The sequence below is a fragment of the Oncorhynchus tshawytscha genome, linkage group LG32 (genome assembly GCF_018296145.1).
Source record: "Oncorhynchus tshawytscha isolate Ot180627B linkage group LG32, Otsh_v2.0, whole genome shotgun sequence".
Classification (NCBI taxonomy): Eukaryota; Metazoa; Chordata; class Actinopteri; order Salmoniformes; family Salmonidae; genus Oncorhynchus; species Oncorhynchus tshawytscha.
Genome location: NC_056460.1, coordinates 2,296,723 through 2,318,948, shown reverse-complemented (window position 1 = coordinate 2,318,948; position 22,226 = coordinate 2,296,723). Strand labels below are relative to the sequence as shown.

Below are 22,226 nucleotides of genomic sequence, written 5' to 3'. Positions count from 1 at the left end.
TTTGCCCGCTTTGAGGACAATACAGTGCCACTGACACGGCCTGCAACGAAAACATGCGGTCTCTCCTTCACTGCAGCCGAGGTGAGTAAGACATTTAAACGTGTTAACCCTCGCAAGGCTGCAGGCCCAGACGGCATCCCAAGCCGCGCCCTCAGAGCATGCGCAGACCAGCTGGCCGGTGTGTTTACGGACATACTCAATCAATCCCTATACCAGTCTGCTGTTCCCACATGCTTCAAGAGGGCCACCATTGTTCCTGTTCCCAAGAAAGCTAAGGTAACTGAGCTAAACGACTACCGCCCCGTAGCACTCACATCCGTCATCATGAAGTGCTTTGAGAGACTAGTCAAGGACCATATCACCTCCACCCTACCTGACACCCTAGACCCACTCCAATTTGCTTACCGCCCAAATAGGTCCACAGACGATGCAATCTCAACCACACTGCACACTGCCCTAACCCATCTGGATAAGAGGAATACCTATGTGAGAATGCTGTTCATCGACTACAGCTCGGCATTCAACACCATAGTACCCTCCAAGCTCGTCATCAAGCTCGAGACCCTGGGTCTCGACCCCGCCCTGTGCAACTGGGTACTGGACTTCCTGACGGGCCGCCCCAGGTGGTGAGGGTAGGCAACAACATTTCCTCCCCGCTGATCCTCAACACTGGGGCCCCACAAGGGTGCGTTCTGAGCCCTCTCCTGTACTCCCTGTTCACCCACGACTGCGTGGCCACGCACGCCTCCAACTCAATCATCAAGTTTGCGGACGACACAACAGTGGTAGGCTTGATTACCAACAATGACGAGACGGCCTACAGGGAGGAGGTGAGGGCCCTCGGAGTGTGGTGTCAGGAAAATAACCTCACACTCAACGTCAACAAAACTAAGGAGATGATTGTGGACTTCAGGAAACAGCAGAGGGAACACCCCCCCATCCACATCGATGGAATAGTAGTGGAGAGGGTAGCAAGTTTTAAGTTCCTCGGCATACACATCACAGACAAACTGAATTGGTCCACTCACACAGACAGCATCTTGAACAAGGCGCAGCAGCGCCTCTTCAACCTCAGGAGGCTGAAGAAATTCGGCTTGTCACCAAAAGCACTCACAAACTTCTACAGATGCACAATCGAGAGCATCCTGGCGGGCTGTATCACCGCCTGGTATGGCAACTGCACCGCCCACAATCGTAAGGCTCTCCAGAGGGTAGTGAGGTCTGCACAACGCATCACCGGGGGCAAACTACCTGCCCTCCAGGACACCTACACCACCCGATGCTACAGGAAGGCCATAAAGATCATCAAGGACATCAACCACCCGAGCCACTGCCTGTTCACCCCACTGTCATCCAGAAGGTGAGGTCAGTACAGGTGCATCAAAGCTGGGACCGAGAGACTGAAAAACAGCTTCTATCTCAAGGCCATCAGACTGTTAAACAGCCACCACTAACATTGAGTGGCTGCTGCCAACACACTGTCAATGACACTGACTCAACTCCAGCCACTTTAAAAATGGGAATTTATGGGAAATGATGTAAATATATCACTAGCCACTTTAAACAATGCTACCTTATATAATGTTACTTACCCTACATTATTCATCTCATATGCATATGCGTATATATCTCACATCTCATATGCGTATATACTGTACTCTATCATCGACTGCATCCTTATGTAATACATGTATCACTAGCCACTTTAACTATGCCACTTGGTTTACATACTCATCTCATATGTATATACTGTACTCGATATCATCTACTGTATCTTGCCTATGCTGCTCTGTACCATCACTCATTCATATATCCTTACGTACATATTCTTTATCCCCTTACACTGTGTATAAGACAGTAGTTTTTTGGAATTGTTAGTTAGATTACTTGTTCGTTATTACTGCATTGTCGGAACTAGAAGCACAAGCATTTCGCTACACTCGCATTAACATCTGCTAACCATGTGTATGTGACAAATAAAATTTGATTTGATTTATTTGATTTGATTTGATGGTCTCCATACCTTGTTATTGTACTAGCTCCACTACTATACTATGATTGTCTTCACACCTTGTTATTGTACTAGTACCACTACTATACTATGATGGTCTCCACACCTTGTTATTGTACTAGTATCACTACTATACTCTGATTGTCTCCACACCTTGTTATTGTACTAGCTCCACTACTATACTATGATGGTCTCCACACCTTGTTATTGTACTAGTACCACTACTATACTATGTAGGTCTCCACACCTTGTTATTGTACTAGCTCCACTACTATACTATGATGGTCTCCATGTTGTTATTGTACTAGTACCACTACTATACTATGATGGTCTAAACCTTGTTATTGTACTAGTTCCATTACTATACTATGATGGTCTCCACACCTTGTTATTGTACTAGGTGCAATAGTAGTACCACTACTATACTATGATGGTCTCCACACCTTTGTTATTGTACTAGTACCACTACTATACTATGATGATCTCCACCTTGATATTGTCCAAGCTCCACTACTATACTATGATGTTCTCCACACCTTGTTATTGTACTAGCTTCACTACTAGTACCACTACTATTCTATGATGGTCTCCATACCTTGTTATTGTTCTAGCTCCACTACTATACTATGATGGTCTCCAAACCGTGTTATTGTACTAGCTCCACTAGTAGTACCACTACTATAGTATGATGGTCTCCACACCTTGTTATTGTACTAGCCCCACTACTATACTATGATGGTCTCCACACCTTGTTATAGTACTAGCTCCACTACTATACTATGATGGTCTCCACACCAGACTGGAAGGGTTCATGCAGATTGTTGGTAGAGAGGTAGTTGTGTCTAGCCAGACTAGAAGGGTCCATGCAGATTTTCTCAAGGTTGGTATGATGGAGGCAGTTTTAAGGGAATTAGGCACAGTGCCTGAATTAAGAAAGGGATTTATTATTGTATGAGTCCTGTGGGAACAGGGTCCAAGGGGCAGGTAGTTGACCTCATATTATGGACCATTTCAGAGACAGATGTTGGGGTTGTCAATGAGAATGTGGTGAAACTGCAGCTGGGAGGCCCAGTATGAAGCAGAGGGACAGGTCTGAATAAAGGGGTAGATTGGACAGTGAAACTGCAGCTGGGAGGCCCAGTATGAAGCAGAGAGACAGGTCTTAATAAAGGGTTAGATTGTACAGTGAAACTGCAGCTGGGAGGCTCAGTGTGAAGCAGAGGGGCAGGTCTGAATCAGGGGGTAGATTGTACAGTGAAGTAAATGCTCTTTATTTCAGATTTGGGGATTTGAAAAATGCATGAAAAATTTTACTTTATTCAATGGAGTGGGTAAAGGAGGAGTTAGCGAGTGGTTGAACTAATTTCTTTAAAACAGAAAATTTAATTCTGGGGTTCCCGTCACCATTTGCAATGAGATTGGTAAAGTATAATTTGTGTTCAGTGCCTCTTTGTATGCAGTCTGTTGATATACCAGGGCCTGGGGATGCAGTTCGATTTGTATGCAGTCTGGTGATATACCAGGGACTGGGGATTCAGTTAGGTTTGTATGCAGTCTGGTTATATACCAGGGCCTGGGGATGCACAGTTAGCTTTGTTTTCCTCTAGCTATTCTGCAGTTTGTTCCCAGCAGCTTTCATAGAACGTAGATCAGTGTTAAACTTGCCGGCAGAGCGTTTGTTTGACTGAATGAATATGACATTGCCTTAAATGCAACGTTAGATGTCAAGTTTAAATTGCCATTCATTACAAATCTTCACTAATCAATCAACAAATGCTTTCCTTTGGACGTATCAATATAATATTATTATTTAATTAAATACATTTTTAAAAAAATACCCCTTTTTGTCAGGAAATAAAATAAACATTTCATTATACTGCGTTGCCCACTCCAGTCAGCAGATGGCGATGTGCGTCTTCTAGGTTCAGGCGACGCTGCCAGTGTGACGAATAATCTAGTGGACGGGACGCTCCTTCAACAACAGCTAGTCAGACACCTCGGTAGCTTTCTAGCAAACATAGCTACAACATTCACGCTCTTTACACTGTTTTGGTGTATATTAGTCGCTGTGTATTCAACACACTTCTGTCGTATGTACTTGTTGGCCCATTTAATTATATATTTACGTTGTTTGTCAGCTAGCTGGTTTGCTAAATTAGTTTAGGACTAGGCTAGTCGCTAATGCTAACTAGCTAACATCCCCGAACATGAGTTCACTAAACTACTCTCCTCCTGATAAAGAAGAGGAGGTCTGCTGGACGGAGAAAGAAGGTATTGTGAAAGAGGAGGAGGAAGAGAAGGATGTTACAATACAAAAACAAGCAGAGGGTGAGGCTGTTACTGTGAAAGAAGAGACACACGTTTCAGTGAAAGAAGAGGAAGACGCGTTCAGAGTGAAAGAGGAGGAGGATGTTACAGTAAAAGAAGAGGAGGAAGAGAAAGAGGGTGCAGTTTTTGGAGTGACAGAGGAGGAGGAGATGACTGTCACATTGGAGGAAGGAGAGGAGGTTGGAGATCTAGTTAACACCAGTAAGTACCGTCTCTGCAGTCGTTGAACCAATTTGCAGTAAAGGGGTTCTACACTTTAATGTTGTTCTGTAGGAATGGCTGAAGCTACACTGTAACGTGTAGAACATCAATGGTATCAATGGTGGACCATCAACAAAACGTTAACAATTGATCAAATGCATCCAATGACAATGCCTGAAATACTGTAGTCCTCAATATCTCCTATTAGATTAGTCCAATATGTAGTCTTAAAGGGGCAATCAGCAGTTGTTACATCCATTTTGGGACGTATACATTAATGATGTGTACCCATCTGTTTCTTGAATAATTCACTTATAAATGCCTCATGAGCTTATTTCAGCTGTTGTACCCCATCAGAACCCCAAATATAAGCTTTTTTTCTGTTATCAGTCAGCCAGCGTGCTGGTTAAGTTAGAACTAGCCTAGCTAGCTAACATCTCTGACCATGAGGTCACTAAGCTACTCTCTTCTTGCTAAAGAAGAGGTCGTCTGCTGGACGGAGAAAGAAGGTATTGAGGAAAAGGATGCTGTTACAGTAAAAGAAGAGGAGGCAGAGAAAGAGGAGGATGCAGTTTTTGGAGTGAAAGAGGGTGAGGGGGAGATGACTGTCACATCAAAAAAGGAGGAGGAGGAAAACGCATTTCCCAAACGCATCTTAAGGCATCCAATTGTGAACAGTGAACTTAGCCGTAAGATGGTTTTGGGAAACCGGGCCCTGATTAACACTAGTAAGTACTGTCTTAAAACAGAGGCAGTTGTGGGACGGATGTGTGGTGTTAAATGGGAAATAGCAATTGCTACATTTAAATTATTTATTTATAGGCAGGGGATGGAGTGTTAACTTGATTTAGCACCTCTAGTGTCTGCATCTTCTTAGGGAATGCAAAAGGTGACTGATGTTTTTCGATTTTCTAAGTTCATTTGAAGAATATAACACATGCCTCAAACTTAGTTCAACTGTTGTACCCTATCAGAACCCAAAATAAGCTTTTTTTTACTCCAATGCTTAGAAACAATGTAAATCAACACTGTATAGCCTCAACATGGTTAAAACTATGTTGATATCATGGATGGTCAGTCCTTGTATCTATGAATTTGAGAGTAGTTACATTTCTCCAGCCCCATCATCATCTTATTAACAAAACAGTGGTGGAATTACAGCTTTGTTATTGTTTGAACTGCAGATTGGTTGGTTGATTGTTGTGTGGTGTTTTTAAACAGAAACAAAATGGCAGCCCAGAGACCTGAGCTGTGTTTGAATACTCCTACTAACCGTACTATTTGTGACTTGAGTATGTATGCTTATTAAGGCGGTAGGTAGCCTAGTGGTTAGAGCTTTGGTCATAGTATGATGTAGTTAGTATGCCAAACGTTTCTGGATGTAGTACTACAGTCACCAAAATACAAAGTATACATGCAGAGGACACTTTCTGTGTTTTTAGGGCCCAAAATGCAATTCTTCCGGAAATGGGCGTGGCTTCAAACATTTTCAGATTTGAAGAAAATGGTGGAAAATATGCAGCTGAAGTCGGACGAGAGAGCGGTGTCAGTGCAAACATAGCTAGCTAATACTGCCTGGTACCCAGTGCTGTTGTAGGCCTAGATAAGCATGCTTGGAATAGGCCAAGTATGAATGTGTTGGCTAGCTAGCTGGCTACATGAAGTAAGAAAGCATGTAATGTAACATCTAATTAGGGTCACCTGGAAACACTGACCAACACTTTTGTTCCTACCAGGTCATCTTCTCTGAGGTTTATTGTCAGACTACACTCATCAGGTATATTGCTACCACCTTCTGTACAGGGTTGGGAAAAAAACACCCAAAAACATTTTTTGGGGGGGAAAGAACAAATCATACTAATTAAAATATCTAATAAAAAATGAAGTTTGACTGGTGCAATTTCTCACTTGAGCTATAAACACAACAAAGTCCACCTTCTTCACTATTAGTGTGTTGGGATCCTTCTCCTGCATGGCTTCACTGCAGACTGTGGGACATCCACTACCTTCTCCTCACTCCTTCAGCGATTTCACTGCCTCCACATAGGACACCCGCTGGATGGGCCTGATCATCCTAGCTACTGTGACATCCTTCATTCGTACAGGGAACGTGATTCCCATCACAATTACAACATGCTTCATCTGACTATGACATATTATTCCTTCGGCAAACACTTGCCACGTGTCCAAACTTTTTACAATTGTAACACTGCAGCGGCTTCTGTATATCTCACTTACCCAGATTTGACATAAGATGGGAAAACCACTTCACAAAACCACAGTAAAACATTCCGTCTATCATTCGTTTTAATCAACGTGCGTCTACCTGAAATGTTATCCCTAAACCACAAAAGGCTTTCTCCTTTTGTGCTGTTGACATACAAAATCAGCATCATACCGCTCCTGGTCACTCGAACTGATTCCACTTTACCCAATTCATCCTTCACCATCTTTGAAACCGTTAACAGGTAACCCAAAATAACATCCTTGCTGCTGATTCCCACTCCGGCCCTAAACTGCTGTTCATTACCAACTTTAGCCCTTTTCACTCCACTGTTCTTCACCATCGTCCACTCAGTCTCAACAGCTGTACAGAGTCAATGTGCGGGGGCACCGGTTAGTTGAAGTAATATGTACATGTAGGTAGAGTTAAAGTGACTGTTCTTCACCATCCTCCATGCAGTCTCAGCAGCTGTACTCGCGCCAATAGAATCCCACAATGCTTCCTCCATTGCTCCTCCAGTCATCCCCTGGACTCCCTCACTCTGTGCTGTGAAAGATGTGAGAGTTTGTGTTCTCGAAGTAGCATCTATATTGTTCTCATTCCATCTATATTGTTCTCATTCCAGCACATCTGTTGCTTCACCAACTTGTTATCCCTTTCGTCTGCACTACTTGCTGTCATTTCCCTTCCTGATTTCCCTCTCTTAGATGTCTCCACCATGCTCCTACTCTGTCAGTAATTCATCCCTGGTTTATTAATTGGTAGTCAAACAACAGTATATTCAAGGTGCTGCACATTCTATTCCAAATCTAGAATTAGAATCGTCATTATGTTTCCATGATTTCAACAGTTCACCAGTTAACTAAGCCTATAATGTGGACACCAAGGATGTGGATACCAAGGAACTTGAAGCTTTCAACTGCTCCACTACAACCCCTTCGATGAGAATGGGGGTTTGCTCAGTGTTTAGTACTTAGCTTAGTGATGAGCTCAGTGTTACTTCTATGCTCGCTTTGAGGAAAGTAATTTAGCACATCTGGTAGGCTCATGTCACTGGGCAGCTATCGGCTGTGCTTCCCTTTGTAGTCTGTAATAGTTTACAAGCCTTGCCACATCCGATGAGGGTTGGAGCCGATGTTCAAGGGGTATATCAATCTCCCCAGGGTAGCAGTAAACATTGAGAGATTTGTCCACAAAGGGGTACCTTTGAACCCCTCCCATAGGTTGTTCATTATTGGGATTCCTACCTGTAGCTCACTATGAAGTGTCTAGTGATACAGGTTAACGGCCCTGTTGGAGATTGGTGGTTGGTAGTGGAGTCGAGGGAACAAGCAGGGTTGGACACGGCCATGTTATTATCCCACACAGTCTCTGTGGTTCATTTGAACCCCGTTCCTGGGAATTAGATTTGATTACATATCGTCCCAGTCGGTTTGTCCCATTTCCAGTCAGTTTATTTTGGTACTGTCCATATGTAGCTTGTTTTTTGTCACAGAATGGCTCAATAAGTGCAACATTTTACCTGGAGCTAACTATGCAGAGCATAGCACATGTCGAATGACTTTAGCTTCCCTCCAGGCCTGAGGGCACACGCTCTCTACTCGGCTTAAATTAAAGATACAGAAAATAGGAGTGGCAATATAGTCCGATATTATCCTCAGTAATTTTCCATCTAGATTGTCAGACCCCGGTGGCTTGTCATTGTTGATAGACAACAATTATTTTTTCACCTTTTCCACATTGACTTTATGGAATTTTAAATTACAATGCTTGTCTTTCATAAGTTGGTCAGATATACATGGATGTGTAGTGTCAGTGTTTGCTGCTGGTATGTCATGCCTAAGTTTGCTAATCTTGCCAATGAAAAAATCATAAAAGTAGTGGACTTTGTGATGAATTCAGTTAAATATTTCCCAAAATTGTATGCAAGGTTCTCCAAAGCTTTTTACCAACATTATTTGTCATTTATCTTTGTGTCGTTGTTTTCTTTTTCTTCAGTTTAGTCACATGATTTCTCAATTTGCAGGATGTTTGCCAATTGGTTGTACAGCCAGACTTATTTGCCATTCCTTTTCCCTCATCCTTCTCAACCATACCATTTTTCAATTCCTCATCAATCCACTGGTATTTAACAGCTTTTAGTCATTTTCTTAATGGGTGCATGCTTATTAGTAACTGGAATAAGCAATTTCATAAATGCGTGCAGCGTCTGGTTGCTCTTTATTACACACCACAGAGCAGCAAATGTTCTTTACATCATCAACATAGGAATCACGTGTTTTATTAAATAATTGAGACACACAAATGACTCGAGGGAACCAGAGATCAAGATAGCCTAACCATAAGAAAAAAACTCTTCCTCCTCCCGCTGCTGCTGGCCTTCGTAAATTCTGACGTTATGCTCCTGAAGTTTTCAGTAATAAGCTACAACAGCAGTCGGCAACATTTTCCATTTGGTGCTAATTTATCTGACCATTTCTACTGATCTGGTGCCAGTTATGATTTTCATATTCACATTTTACTGGAACAGTTTCATTTAATTTATGATAGTAATAATAATTATAATAGTCTTTAATCACAGATAATGATTTTGAGATAATCTATATAAATTGAAATGAAAATTATACAAATCTAAATAACTTTTATTGCCATTTCCAACTGTAAAAATAGCCAACATGGCTGCGCATGGCCTGTCTACATAGAACTTTAAACAGTGTATCAACTTTCACCTAGGTCTGTCCAAAGCGTGATAGCAACATTGTATAAAATATTCTGGGCTCTCAGTTTCCTGCACCAGTGAGTTTGGGACAGACAGAGCGGTCGGCTATTTGTGTAAGGGATTGGAAGTAATCCGGTATTTTATGACATTTCCACTGGATCAGAGCATTACATTTTTCCCTTTCATGTCGAGTGGTTATAAAGAGTGAGAGCTGGAAATATTTTACAAATACTTTGAGGAACTATTGTCATTCGCCAATTGATTTTAGTAAGACTTTGGTTACTTGGTGTTTCAGGTGAAGAAAAAATGATTTTGAGAAGCTCCACAACTCATTAGTGGTGGTGCGTTAAGACAATCAGAGATACTATCAGTCATCCCCAAATGGGCACATTTTATAGACCTACATTTACGCGCAGGCCTTAACATTAAGGGGAGTTTTCAAACCAAAGACAATGAATAAATTAACAAATCTGACGCATCCTGCGGGGTAAGGTCTGAGTGGTCTGCCATGGGCCGTTTCAGTAAGTATCCGTTTGGGTCGGCATGGGGAATGATTGTATTTCCCAATAGTATGTTGTACCGAAGTTGACCGACTGAAAGGGAGTGTAACTTTGATTATAATTACTCTTCCCTGAAGGAGGGAAACGAGTTACAAAACCTGTTTGACCCCGCCCCTTCCTGGGTCCTCACGCTCATCACCTGTGGAAGGCGGGGCTTCCAGTGAGGCACGGATTTAATTGTATGTTGTACCTAGTTTCCCTCCTTCAGGGAACATTAGTTATAGTCATAATGTTAAGCTTGTCATATGATGAACTTACACTTAAATACTGGATCTTGCTGTCAGACAGTTTTTTGTATTCAGATCTCTGAAATGCACTCTAACTACGTAACATTTAGTGTCTCCTTATGTTACGCTGGGAAAACAGTTTTCCAGAAATCCTAAATAATTTCAGAGTTTGCTAAATCCAATGGTTCTAACCGAGAGTCACCTTAAATTTCTTGACAACACCCAAATGGATACTGTCATTAACACAGTTCTTCAATAATTACACATAATTCATAATACTGTAGCTATTTAGCTATAGTGACATAATCAACTATCATCAGCTGATCCAGGAAATCATTTTCTGAATTCCACTCACATGATGTTGACTCACTGGCGAGTACAGTCCACTCATTTCCTCAACACGCTTGATATCCTCCTCCAAAAAGTTTACAGTTGTTACAGTTGCTCTCTTTTATTTCTTCTTGCTTCTTTGAGGAATACCAAGCTTGCTTTTTTGTGTGGGATTTGTTTAGGGCAAATCCCACACAAAAAAAGCAAGATTGGAAAGTTATATTGAAATTCAAGTGGATTTCATTATTTCTCTTTCACCCTTAGATCAACATGTACTTCTATGATGGAGTTCTTGTAAAACATTTTATTTGTATTTTTTTGTGCCTTTTTAATGGAATTGAGATTGTCGTATTTACAGCATGAGTTCTATGTTCACAGTAATAGTGAACACCATTGTCTGATTTTCTGTATATTGCAGCAACAACCAAAGTGCTTCTTCATTCATTGCTCTGGTAAAGACAGTTATGCCGTGCTCCATTTTGGATCCAACATCCCTAACAAATTGTTTATAATGTGTTATTGTCTGCTTGATTTACAGTAGCGTCTCGTTAGTCTGTTTGGACACAGATAAACTTAGCTCATAATGTGTAGAGCACTGTTCCTTGATGGATAGGCTATTGTACAACACACAGAGCTATTTTCCTTTATTCAGGACATTTAGAATGACAACACATTAATCAAATCAAAGTTCATTTGTCACGTGTGCCGAATACAACAGGTGTAAACCTTAGTGAAATGCTTACTTACAGGCTCTAACCAATGGTGCCCAAAAAATGTGTGTGTGTGTTAAAGGTAAGTAAAGAAATTAAACAGTAGAAAGACATTTGAAAAAAGAGTAGCAAGGCTATATACAGACACCTGTTTGTCAGGCTTATTGAGGTAGTATGTACATGTAGGTATCGTTAAGTTGACTATGCATATAAGATAAACAGAGTAGCAGCAGTGTAAAAGAGGGGTTGGGGGGGGGCACACTGGAAATAGTCCGTGTAACCATTTGGTTACCTGTTCAGGAGTTTTATGGCTTGTGGGTAAAAACTGTTTTAGAAGCCTTTTTGTCCTAGACTTGGCACTCCGGTACCGCTTGCTTTGCGGTAGTAGAGAGAACAGTCTATGACTGGGGTGGCTGGGGTCTTTGACAATTTTTCAGTCCTTCCTCTGGCACCGCCTGGTGTAGAGGTCCTGGATGGCAGGCAGCTTTCTCCAGTGATGTACTGGGCCGTACGCACTACCCTCTGAAGTGCCTTGCGGTCGGAGGCCGAGCAATTGCCGTACCAGGCAGTGATGCACCACCGACATGCTTTCAATGTTGCAGCTGTAGAAGCTTTTCTCAGGACCCATGACACATCTTTTCAGTCTCCTGAGGGGGAATAGGCTTTGTGGTGCCCTCTTCACGACTGTCTTGGTGTGTTTGGACCAATCTAGTTTGTTGTTGATGTGGACACCAAGGAAGTTCTCAAACCTCCTCCACTACAGCCCCATCGATGAGAATGGGGCCGTGCTCGGTGTTCCTTTTCCTGTCGTCCACAATCATCTCCTCCGAGTAGTCTAGTGGGATTATTGACAAAATTATCTGGTGATCAGGTTATGAAATGTCATGACAAAGACATATTAGTTTCCATGTTTCACCTGAAATATTAAATGATATACAGTGGAGAGAACAAGTATTTGATACACTGCCGATTTTGCAAGTTTTCCTACTTACAAAGCATGTAGAGGTCTGTCATTTTATCATAGGTACACTTCAACTGTGAGAGATGGAATCTAAAACAACAAAATCCAGAAAATCACATTGTAAGATTTTTAAGTAATTCATTAGCATTTTATTGCATGACATATGTATTTGATACATCAGAAAAGCAGAACTTAATATTTGGTACAGAAACCTTTGTTTGCAATTACAGAGATCATATCTTTCCTGTAGTTCTTTACCGGGTTTGCACAGACTGCAGCAGGGATTTTGGCCCACTCCTCCATACAGACCTTCTCCAGAACCTTCAGGTTTCGGGGCTGTCACTGGGCAACATGGACTTTCGGCTCCCTCCAAAGATTTTCTATTGGGTTCAGGTCTGGAGACTGGCTAGGCCACTCCAGGACCATGAGATGCTTCTTACGGAGCCACTCCTTAGTTGCCATGGCTGTGTGTTTCGGGGTCGTTGTCATGCTGGAAGACCCAGCCACGACCCATCTTCAATGCTCTTACTGAGGAAAGGAGGTTGTTGGCCAAGATCTTGCGATACATGGCCCCATCCATCCTCCCCTCAATACGGTGCAGTCGTCCTGTCCCCTTTGCAGAAAAGCATCCCCAAAGAATGATGTTTCCACCTCCATGCTTCACGAATGGGATGGTGTTCTTGGGGTTGTACTCATCCTTCTTCTTCCTCCAAACACAGCGAGTGGACTTTAGACCAAAAAGCTATATTTTTGTCTCATCAGACCACATGACCTTCTCCCATTCCTCCTCTGGATCATCCAGATGGTCATTGGCAAACTTCAGACGGGCCTGTACATGCATTGGCTTGAGCAGGGGGACCTTGCGTGCGCTGCAGGATTTTAATCCATGACGGCGTAGTGTGTTACTAATGGTTTTCTTTGAGACTGTGGTCCCAGCTCTCTTCAGGTCATTGACCAGGTCCTGCCGTGTAGATCCCTCACCTTCCTCATGTCCATTGATGCCCCACGAGGTGGGATCTTGCATGGAGCCCCAGACTGAGGGTGATTGACCGTCATCTTGAACTCCTTCCATTTTCTAATAATTGCGCCATCAGTTGTTGCCTTCTCACCAAGCTACTTGCCTATTGTCCTGTAGCCCAACCTAGCCTTGTGCAGGTCTACAATTTTATCCCTGATGTCCTTACACCCTCTCTGGTCTTGGCCATTGTGGAAACGTTGGAGTCTGTTTGATTGTGTGTGAACAGGTCTTTTATACAGGTAACGAGTTCAAACAGGTGCAGTTAATATAGGTAATGAGTGGAGAACAGGAGGGGTTCTTAAAGAAAAACTAACAGGTCTGTGAGAGCCGGAATTCTTACTGGTTTTTAGGTGATCAAATACGTATGTCATGCAATAAAATGCAAATGAATTACTTAAATTATACAATGGAATTTTCTGGATTTTTGTTTTAGTCTCTCACAGTTGAAGTGTACCTATGATAAAAATTACTGACCTCTACATGCTTTGTAAGTAGGAAAACCTGCAAAATCGGCAGTGATCAAATACTTCCCACTGTATAGTCCTAGGTCTATATTGTTGTTAGGTGAAGTAATGGTCCTACAGTAGGTCTATATTGTTGTTAGGTGAAGTAATGGTCCTACAGTAGGTCTATGTTGTTGTTAGGAAAAGTTATGTTAAACACTTAGTGTGCAAACCTAGCCAATGATCATTTTAAATGTTAAAAAAAAGTATAAAGCATTTGATTTGCAACAATAACACAAAGATTATATTAAGCAGGACATTCAAGTGAGCCTTACACTTATAATCCAAGTAATGTGAAATGCACTCAGAAGTAACCTGTAAATGGAGGCTATTTTTGCTGTCAGCCTATGAGAACTCCCCTGAGTTTTCCCGCACGGTGGTGAATTAGTGAATAGACACAGAACTTAATGTGAGTTTCCTTGAGTAGCACTCCTGATCTTGTGCTGTAATATTCAGAATACATTGTGGGAAACTAAAATCTTCGCTCACCATTTTTGCTCCTGCAGATATACTGCATCCATAACTAGTGGTTTCCTCATTACCAGATATACTACATCCATAACTAGTGGTTTCCTCATTACCAGATATACTACATCCATAACTAGTGGTTTCCTCATTACCAGATATACGACATCCATAACTAGTGGTTTCCTCATTACCAGATATACTACATCCATAACTAGTGGTTTCCTCATTACCAGCTATACAGATATACTTCCATAACTAGTGGTTTCCTCATTACCAGATATACTACATCCATAACTAGTGGTTTCCTCATTACCAGATATACTACATCCATAACTAGTGGTTTCCTCATTACCAGATATACTGCATCCATAACTAGTGGTTTCCTCATTACCAGATATACTACATCCATAACTAGTGGTTTCCTCATTACCAGCTATACTACTTCCATAACTAGTGGTTTCCTCATTACCAGATATACTACCTCCATAACTAGCGGTTTCTTCATTAGTGAGTTTCTGCAACCAAATTGTGTGTGCATCGCCCTCGTGGTGCACAGAAAGGGGCCTATTTTGGAGACCAAAAGTTGTCTGGCACACTGCATAGGATTTCAACAACTTGAGTAACTTATTTCTAGTTACCACTAATGTGAAAACAAGATCAAATATGACTTGTTGCTAACTTGACTGTCTTAATTGTGAAATAATTTAACAGACTTCATGGTTATTAACTTCATGGTTATTATTTATTTCTAGTCTACAATCATCGATGTTACAACTGTGGAAACAAGGGAAAACAAGACAATTGTCATACAATTTACCAGACGTCAGTTGTTGTACAACTTCATGGGTATGCTCTGGGCATCACCTTTTACCTCAAATAAACAGTGGATTTCTGCTGTTGTGGGCATTTTAACCATCTGTCTGACTTTGTTGTTCACACAGGAGAGAGACAAGACTATCGTGGATCCTTTGTGGAGCCTCAACAACATCATGATGCTGATGAGGCAGAGAAAAGTCTCTCCAGATCAGAACTCCTCAAGAAACACCAGCCAGTACACACAGGAGAGAAATCTTACTGCTGCTCTGACTGTGGGAAAAGATTAAACTCTTCAGTAAAACTTAAAATACATCAAAGAATCCACACTGAAGAAAAACCTTTTGGCTGTACTCAATGTGGGAAGAGTTTTGTTAGTTCTAGTAAACTGAAGAGACACCAGAGAACACACACAGGAGAGAAACCTTATAGCTGTGATCAATGTGGGAAGAAATTTACTACATCTAGCTATCTAACTATACACCAGAGAACACACACAGGAGAGAAATCGTATACCTGTAATCAATGTGTAAAGAGTTTTACTCAGCTAAACAGGCTGATAATACACCAGCGGACACAGACAGAAGAGAAACGTTATAGCTGTGATCAGTGTGGGAAGAGTTGTACTAAATCTAGCTATCTACCTATACACCAGAGAACACACACAGGAGAGAAACCTTATATCTGTGCTCAATGTGGGAAAAGATTTGCCAGATCTAGCTATCTAACTATACACCAGAGAACACACATAGTAGAGAAATATTTTGGCTGTGATCAATGTGGGAAGAGATTTACCAGATTTAGCTATCTAACTATACACCAGAGAACACACACAGGAGATAAACCATATAGCTGTGATCAATGTGGGAAGAGTTTCGGTACATCTGGCTGTCTGACAGAACACCAGAGAACACACACAGGACAGAATCTTTATAGCTGTAATCAATGTGGGAAGAAAAATCTGTGAACAGAGATAATCTGGTAAAAGATCTCTGATTAAACATCAGAAAATACATGTTTCATGATATCAATGAAATAATGTTTTTAATATTGTGGAAGTATTTTAGTAGAATGTTTTAACATTGGAGTAGCAGTATTCTAATGATGTCACAATGTAGAACCCTAAACGTTTGCTCTGAATTGAAAGAGTACTATTTATGAGATTTAACAAAATGTGACAAAAATAGAGTTGTTACACTTACCACGTTGATGACCCACTTGAATCAAAATGCAACACTTCAAAATGTTTAGATTTTCAATATATCCCAAACTGTTTCTACATATTGGTTATTGATTTGGACACGTTAAAACTGTGTTTTGACACTGCGCTATTCCCACTTAGCAAAATGTAGTTGAAAAGACTATGCCCGACGTCCAATATATGTTCGGTTATAGTTGAAAGTGAAAGTTAAAAATATGTTTTTTTTTTAAATTACTTAAACAACAACGTACTTGCAGCCTATACACATGGACGCAGTGTAATGAATTGGTCTATAATCAATTTTATTAACAATCCTACATCCCTCCAGTATTTATTGACAACATTCAAGTGCTAATTATCTTTATTCCACAACTGAAGAAGCATGATACAAATCATCTCATATTTCAAACATCCAGCCTGACAAAAGATACATGTTTTATTATTCCATGCCTCACCATTAAGTTCATTATTGCCCACACATATTAACAAAGGGGTGTACATTTGCTTTTGATATTTCATGTTTACAATTCATGTTACATTTAGTAATCATAATTATTTATGCAACCGCCTGACAATTTTTGGGTACTATTATATTGAAATTGTTATCCTGCTTTTAGAATATCAGGGATCATTCTCAGATGTACCAACCCACATGTTCTAGAGCATGACATTGGGGACTGGGCCCTGATCCAACAACATGCCTATCGGGATATTGCAGGAGTTTGCTCTTGAAATCAGACACGACTAATACAATTTCATTTGAGTTTCATTTAGGCACGTTCCAAGGGGATGAGAGTTCTAGAAGCTAGTGAGTTTTAGCAGGATGAGAGTTCTAGAAACTAGTGAGTTTTAGGATTCTATAGAAAGTAAAAGGAGAAAAAATGATATGATTGTATATTTTTTTTAAATTTATGTTTTGTGGTTGGACTTTAGCACGTCTAGCTCGTTAGCACGTAGGATGCACTGATTGGTGTCACCTCGTTAGTCAGTATGTGTTACATCTGTACTGGCTTGTCCATCTGGTTAGTGGGAAGGTGTTTCACCTGACCTGGTCCAGGTTCTATTTAAGAGTGTCTGGCCCAGTGCTCCAGTTGTCTTGATAGATGTGGAGAGTCAACACCTTTTTGGTTTGCTTCCTGTCTTTAAGTTTGGTGTTGGTTTTTCTTTTGTTTGCCTCTTGGGCAGATTTAGTGGGTCTCATGGTGGGTGTCTTTTAGGTCCCAGTTGTTACTAGTCAACTTTCAGTGGACACCCCTATAGTTTCTTTCAGAACCCCTCCTAAAAAACAAGCTTATATTTTGGGTTGGATATTGCATCCAATTAATATTTTAATCAATGGAATTTCCTTATGCTCATTAGTCTTTCAGTTGATAGTTCTGTTTTTTATCTTATGTTTGTTGTTGTTAATATTTCAGTTTATTTTCATTGTTTCCTGTGAAATCATTGTGTTGCATCCAAGTCTGAAATGTGCTGTATAAATAAAGCTTAATTTGATTTGAACATATTGTAAAACAAATTAACCCAATGACTGACCAATCAAGACTCTTGCCAAACCAATTAACAAATATGTGTAAAAGTAACACATTTCTTGGTCAACCTTAGTCTGAAAAAACAGTATCACTATTCCAGCCTGCTGAAGGCGTGGTGGAGTGGTAAACAACACCCCCGGCTCTACCAGGGGCTTGAGGTGGTCTCCCACAGCTCTGCTTAGTCATGCTCTGTGGCCTTGCTGTTCCATTTCTTGACTGCCCCTGCAACACGGAAAGAAACACATTTAGTCATATTATATAAAACACTCAGGGCCGGTTTCACAGATAAGGCTTAAGCTTAGTCCAAGAACAAAATGCTTTTTTGAAAGCGACTTGCACAGACTTCTCTTAAAATAGTGGTAGATTTAGCCTGTTCTGGACTCAACAAAGCCAATTGCAAGAGGGCAGATTAGAGCTACTTTAGGACTAAATGGAAGCTTAAATGAATCTTTCAAAGAGGCAGGTTTAACTTCTGCTTAGTGCTGTTTGTGAGGGAGCCTGGACTATTTGTAATATCTAAGTGAAGACCAACATGCATTAGAGGCCAGCCAGACCAGTACTTGTGGATAGGGGGCCTTTTACCCAATAGAAACACGGTCTAGTTACTACATAGTAACACGGTCTACTAATAGTTACTACATAGTAACATGGTCTACTAATAGTTACTTCATATGGTGATGTGGATATGTTATATATAACATTACATTATATATAATATGTTACTAATAGTTACTACAAAGTAACATGGTCTACTAATAGTTACTACATAGTAACATGGTGTACTAATAGTTACTAAATAGTAATATGGTTTACTAATAGTTATTACTATGTAGTATGGTCTACTAATAGTTAATAGTTAGTATTAAGTTACTAATAGTTAGTACATAGTAACACGGTCTACTAATAGTTACTACAAAATAACAGTCTACTAATAGTTACTACATAGTTACTAAATAGTAACACGGTCTACTAATAGTTACTACATAGTAACATGGTCTACTAATAGTTACTACATAGTAACATGGTCTACTAATAGTTAGTACATATATGGTCTACTAATAGTTACTACATAGTAATATGGTCTACTAATAGTTACTACATAGTAACACGGTCTACTAATAGTAACTACATAGTAACACGGTCTACTAATAGTTACTACATAGTAACACGGTCTACTAATAGTTGTGTAACACGGTCTACTAATAGTTACTACATAGTAACACATCCTACTAATAGTTACTACATAGTAACATGGTCTACTAATAGTTAGTACATAGTAACATGATCTACTAATAGTTACTACATAGTAACATGGTCTACTAATAGTTACTACATAGTAACACGGTCTACTAATAGTTACTACATAGTTATATGATCAGAGTAACTTTTTATTCACTCCAGACATAAATCCTACAACAGCTGAGCAACGAAGATACAACAGAGCTCATATCCACACGAGAGGGATGGTCCAGCGTATGTTTGGAGTATGGAAAAATAGACTTCACAATACACTTCGTACACAATACACAAGCCAAGAAGATGCTCCCAGGTCATCATTGCTACAGCTGTGCTGCACAACTACCTGAAGCAGCATGACTGTCCTGATCCTCCCATGATCATTGTCAAGCAGATGTACCCGTGACTGAGGTAGATGTGTCCGTGGCTGAGGCAGATGTGTCCGTGGCTGAGACAGATGTGTCCGTGGCTGAGGCAGATGTGTCCGTGGCTGAGGCAGATGTATCCGTGACTGAGGCAGATGTGCCCGTGACTGAGGCAGATGTTGTTCTGTATCAAGGTTGGTTACAAATGTAGTTTGTGGTGATTAAAATACTCTCACTCATGAATATCCAAATGACAAAACATGTATTTTTCTACATATCATATTGTTCACCATGGCTGGTCATCACTATTGTCTCATTACTGTCTCATTACTGTCTCTTTGTTGGATGATACCTCTCTCTTCCACCTTCATATCCAATTCAACCTGTACAATTCTCATTTCATGTTCGTCAGATATTTCATTTTATGCTCATGAAATTATCTGGTTAATGTTTCATGCATTGTAATCTTCTTTGTCCTCTGCTGAAAGGTGGTGGCAGCACCTTCTCTCAGGGATGTTATAGCAGATGTGGAGGGAACACACTCACTGTGTACTGGCTCTTCCAACCTGTTCACATTCCACAATCACTGTGTACAGTTGTGGCCAAAAGTTGAGAATGACACACATATTAATTTTCACAAAGTCTGCTGCCTCAGTTTGTATGATGGCAATTTGCATATACTCCAGAATGTTATGAAGAGTGATCAGATGAATTGCAAAGTCCTTCTTTGCCATGCAAATGAACTGAATCCCCCCAAAACATTTCCACTGCATTTCAGCCATGCTACAAAAGGACCAGCTGACATCATGCCAGTGATTCTCTCGTTAACACAGGTGTGAGTGTTGACGAGGACAAGGCTGGAGATCACTCTGTCATACTGATTGAGTTTGAATAACAGACTGGAAGCTTCAAAAGGAGGGAGGTGCTTGGAATCATTGTTCCACAGAGTCTATAAAAGGCAGAGATTATTTAATAATAGAAGTGATGTCACAAAAATATGAAAATGAGAAATCCTGATAATAATGCAGCTATCTCACCTGAAGTTGTTGTTTCTTGTTGTAATCCTGATAATAATGCAGCTATCTCACCGCTAGTTGTTGTTTCTTCTTGTAATCCTGATAATAATGCAGATATCTCACCTCTAGTTGTTGTTTCTTCTTGTAATCCTGATAATAATGCAGATATCTCACCGCTAGTTGTTGTTTCTTCTTGTAATCCTGATAATAATGTAAATATCTCACCGCTAGTTGTTGTTTCTTCTTGTAATCCTGATAATAATGTAAATATCTCACCTCTAGTTGTTTCTTCTTAATAATGTAATCTGTTTCTTCTTGTAATCCTGATAATAATGCAGATATCTCACCGCTAGTTGTTGTTTCTTCTTGTAATGATAATAATGCAGATATCTCACCGCTAGTTGTTGTTTCTTCTTGTAATCCTGATAATAATGCAGATATCTCACCGCTAGTTGTTGTTGTTTCTGGTTGTTTCTTGTAATCCTGATAATAATGCAGATATCTCACCTCTAGTTGTTGTTTCTTCTTGTAATCCTGATAATAATGCAGATATCTCACCGCTAGTTGTTGTTTCTTCTTGTAATCCTGATAATAATGCAGATATCTCACCGCTAGTTGTTGTTTCTTCTTGTAATCCTGATAATAATGCAGATATCTCACCGCTGGTTGTTTCTTCTTGTAATCCTGATAATAATGCAGATATCTCACCTCTAGTTGTTGTTTCTTCTTGTAATCCTGATAATAATGCAGATATCTCACCGCTAGTTGTTTCTTCTTGTAATCCTGATAATAATGCAGATATCTCACCGCTAGTTGTTTCTTCTTGTAATCCTGATAATAATGTAGATATCTCACCTTCAGTTGTTGTACTCTTCTTGTGGTAACATTTCCATTAAATTCACAGCAAATTGCAGTCTAACCCGCTTGTTCTACTGGTCAGTAGCAGCAGTGTGGTTTTACATTCAATTACTGGATGGTTTGACAACATTTGTTTAGGAGTGTTTTTTCAGACAGACAAAAGTTTTTTTTAACAAATTATTTTTTCCTCTGCTTTTGTTTCGTCTCAAGATTACTGAACCTAATCAGGATTAACCCAGGTGTTCATACTGAACCTAATCAGGCTTAACCCAGGTGTTCTCATTTAGGCTTACTTACCTGACTCCAGGACTCCAGTCTCTGACTAACTAAGCCTAATTTAAGCCACGTTCAGGAAAGCTACTTAAATGTCCTAGTTGAACTAGTCCTGGCTTAATCTAAGCCCTGCAGGTTCTGAATGAAACCTAATGTCCAGTGGGATTGATCTGTTTGATACAATTGTTTGTTTCAGTTTACAGTTGTTGAATCCTTTAAAGGATTGTTGATTTTCAAAACTTTTCAGTTTCAACAAATTCACTGGGTTGGTTGAAAAGTGAAACTGTTTTGACATAGTGGAAGATACACTGAATTGATACTGTTTTTCATACTAAGATGGACTAAAATATGTGCTCATTAGTTATGCAAGAGGGCGGCAGGTAGCCTAGTGGTTAGAGCTGACAAGGTAAAAATATGTTGCTCTGAACAAGGCAGTTAACCCACTGTTCCCTGGTAGGCAATCATTGTAAATAAGAATTTGTTCTTAACTGACTTGCCTAGTTAAATAAAGGTTAAATAAAATAATTAAGTCCGTTGATTGTCAGTCATGAGGTTAATTTGTTTTGCAATATGTTCAAATCAAGCTTTATTTATACAGCACATCTCAGACATGGATGCAACACAATGGCTTCACAGCAAAATACAATGAAAACAAACAATAATATTTACTACACA

The 22,226-nt window shown here is 40.2% G+C and overlaps 1 protein-coding gene across 2 annotated transcripts in view; it reads left to right on the top strand.

Annotated features, from left to right (window-relative positions):
- Positions 1-3,951: 3,951 nt before the first annotated feature.
- Positions 3,952-22,226, top strand: part of LOC121841592 (zinc finger protein 239-like) — a 46,584-nt gene continuing 28,309 nt past the window's right edge. Inside the window, exons 1-2 of one of the 2 annotated variants that reach the window (XM_042310866.1) lie at positions 3,954-4,540; positions 15,202-17,345. In XM_042310866.1, the coding sequence (XP_042166800.1) occupies positions 4,219-4,540; positions 15,202-16,040 (1,161 nt within the window). In that variant the 5' untranslated portion in view covers positions 3,954-4,218 and the 3' untranslated portion in view covers positions 16,041-17,345. Of the gene's footprint in view, positions 4,541-15,201; positions 17,346-22,226 lie in introns of those variants that run through there. The other variant, XM_042310867.1, reaches the window with a different exon arrangement.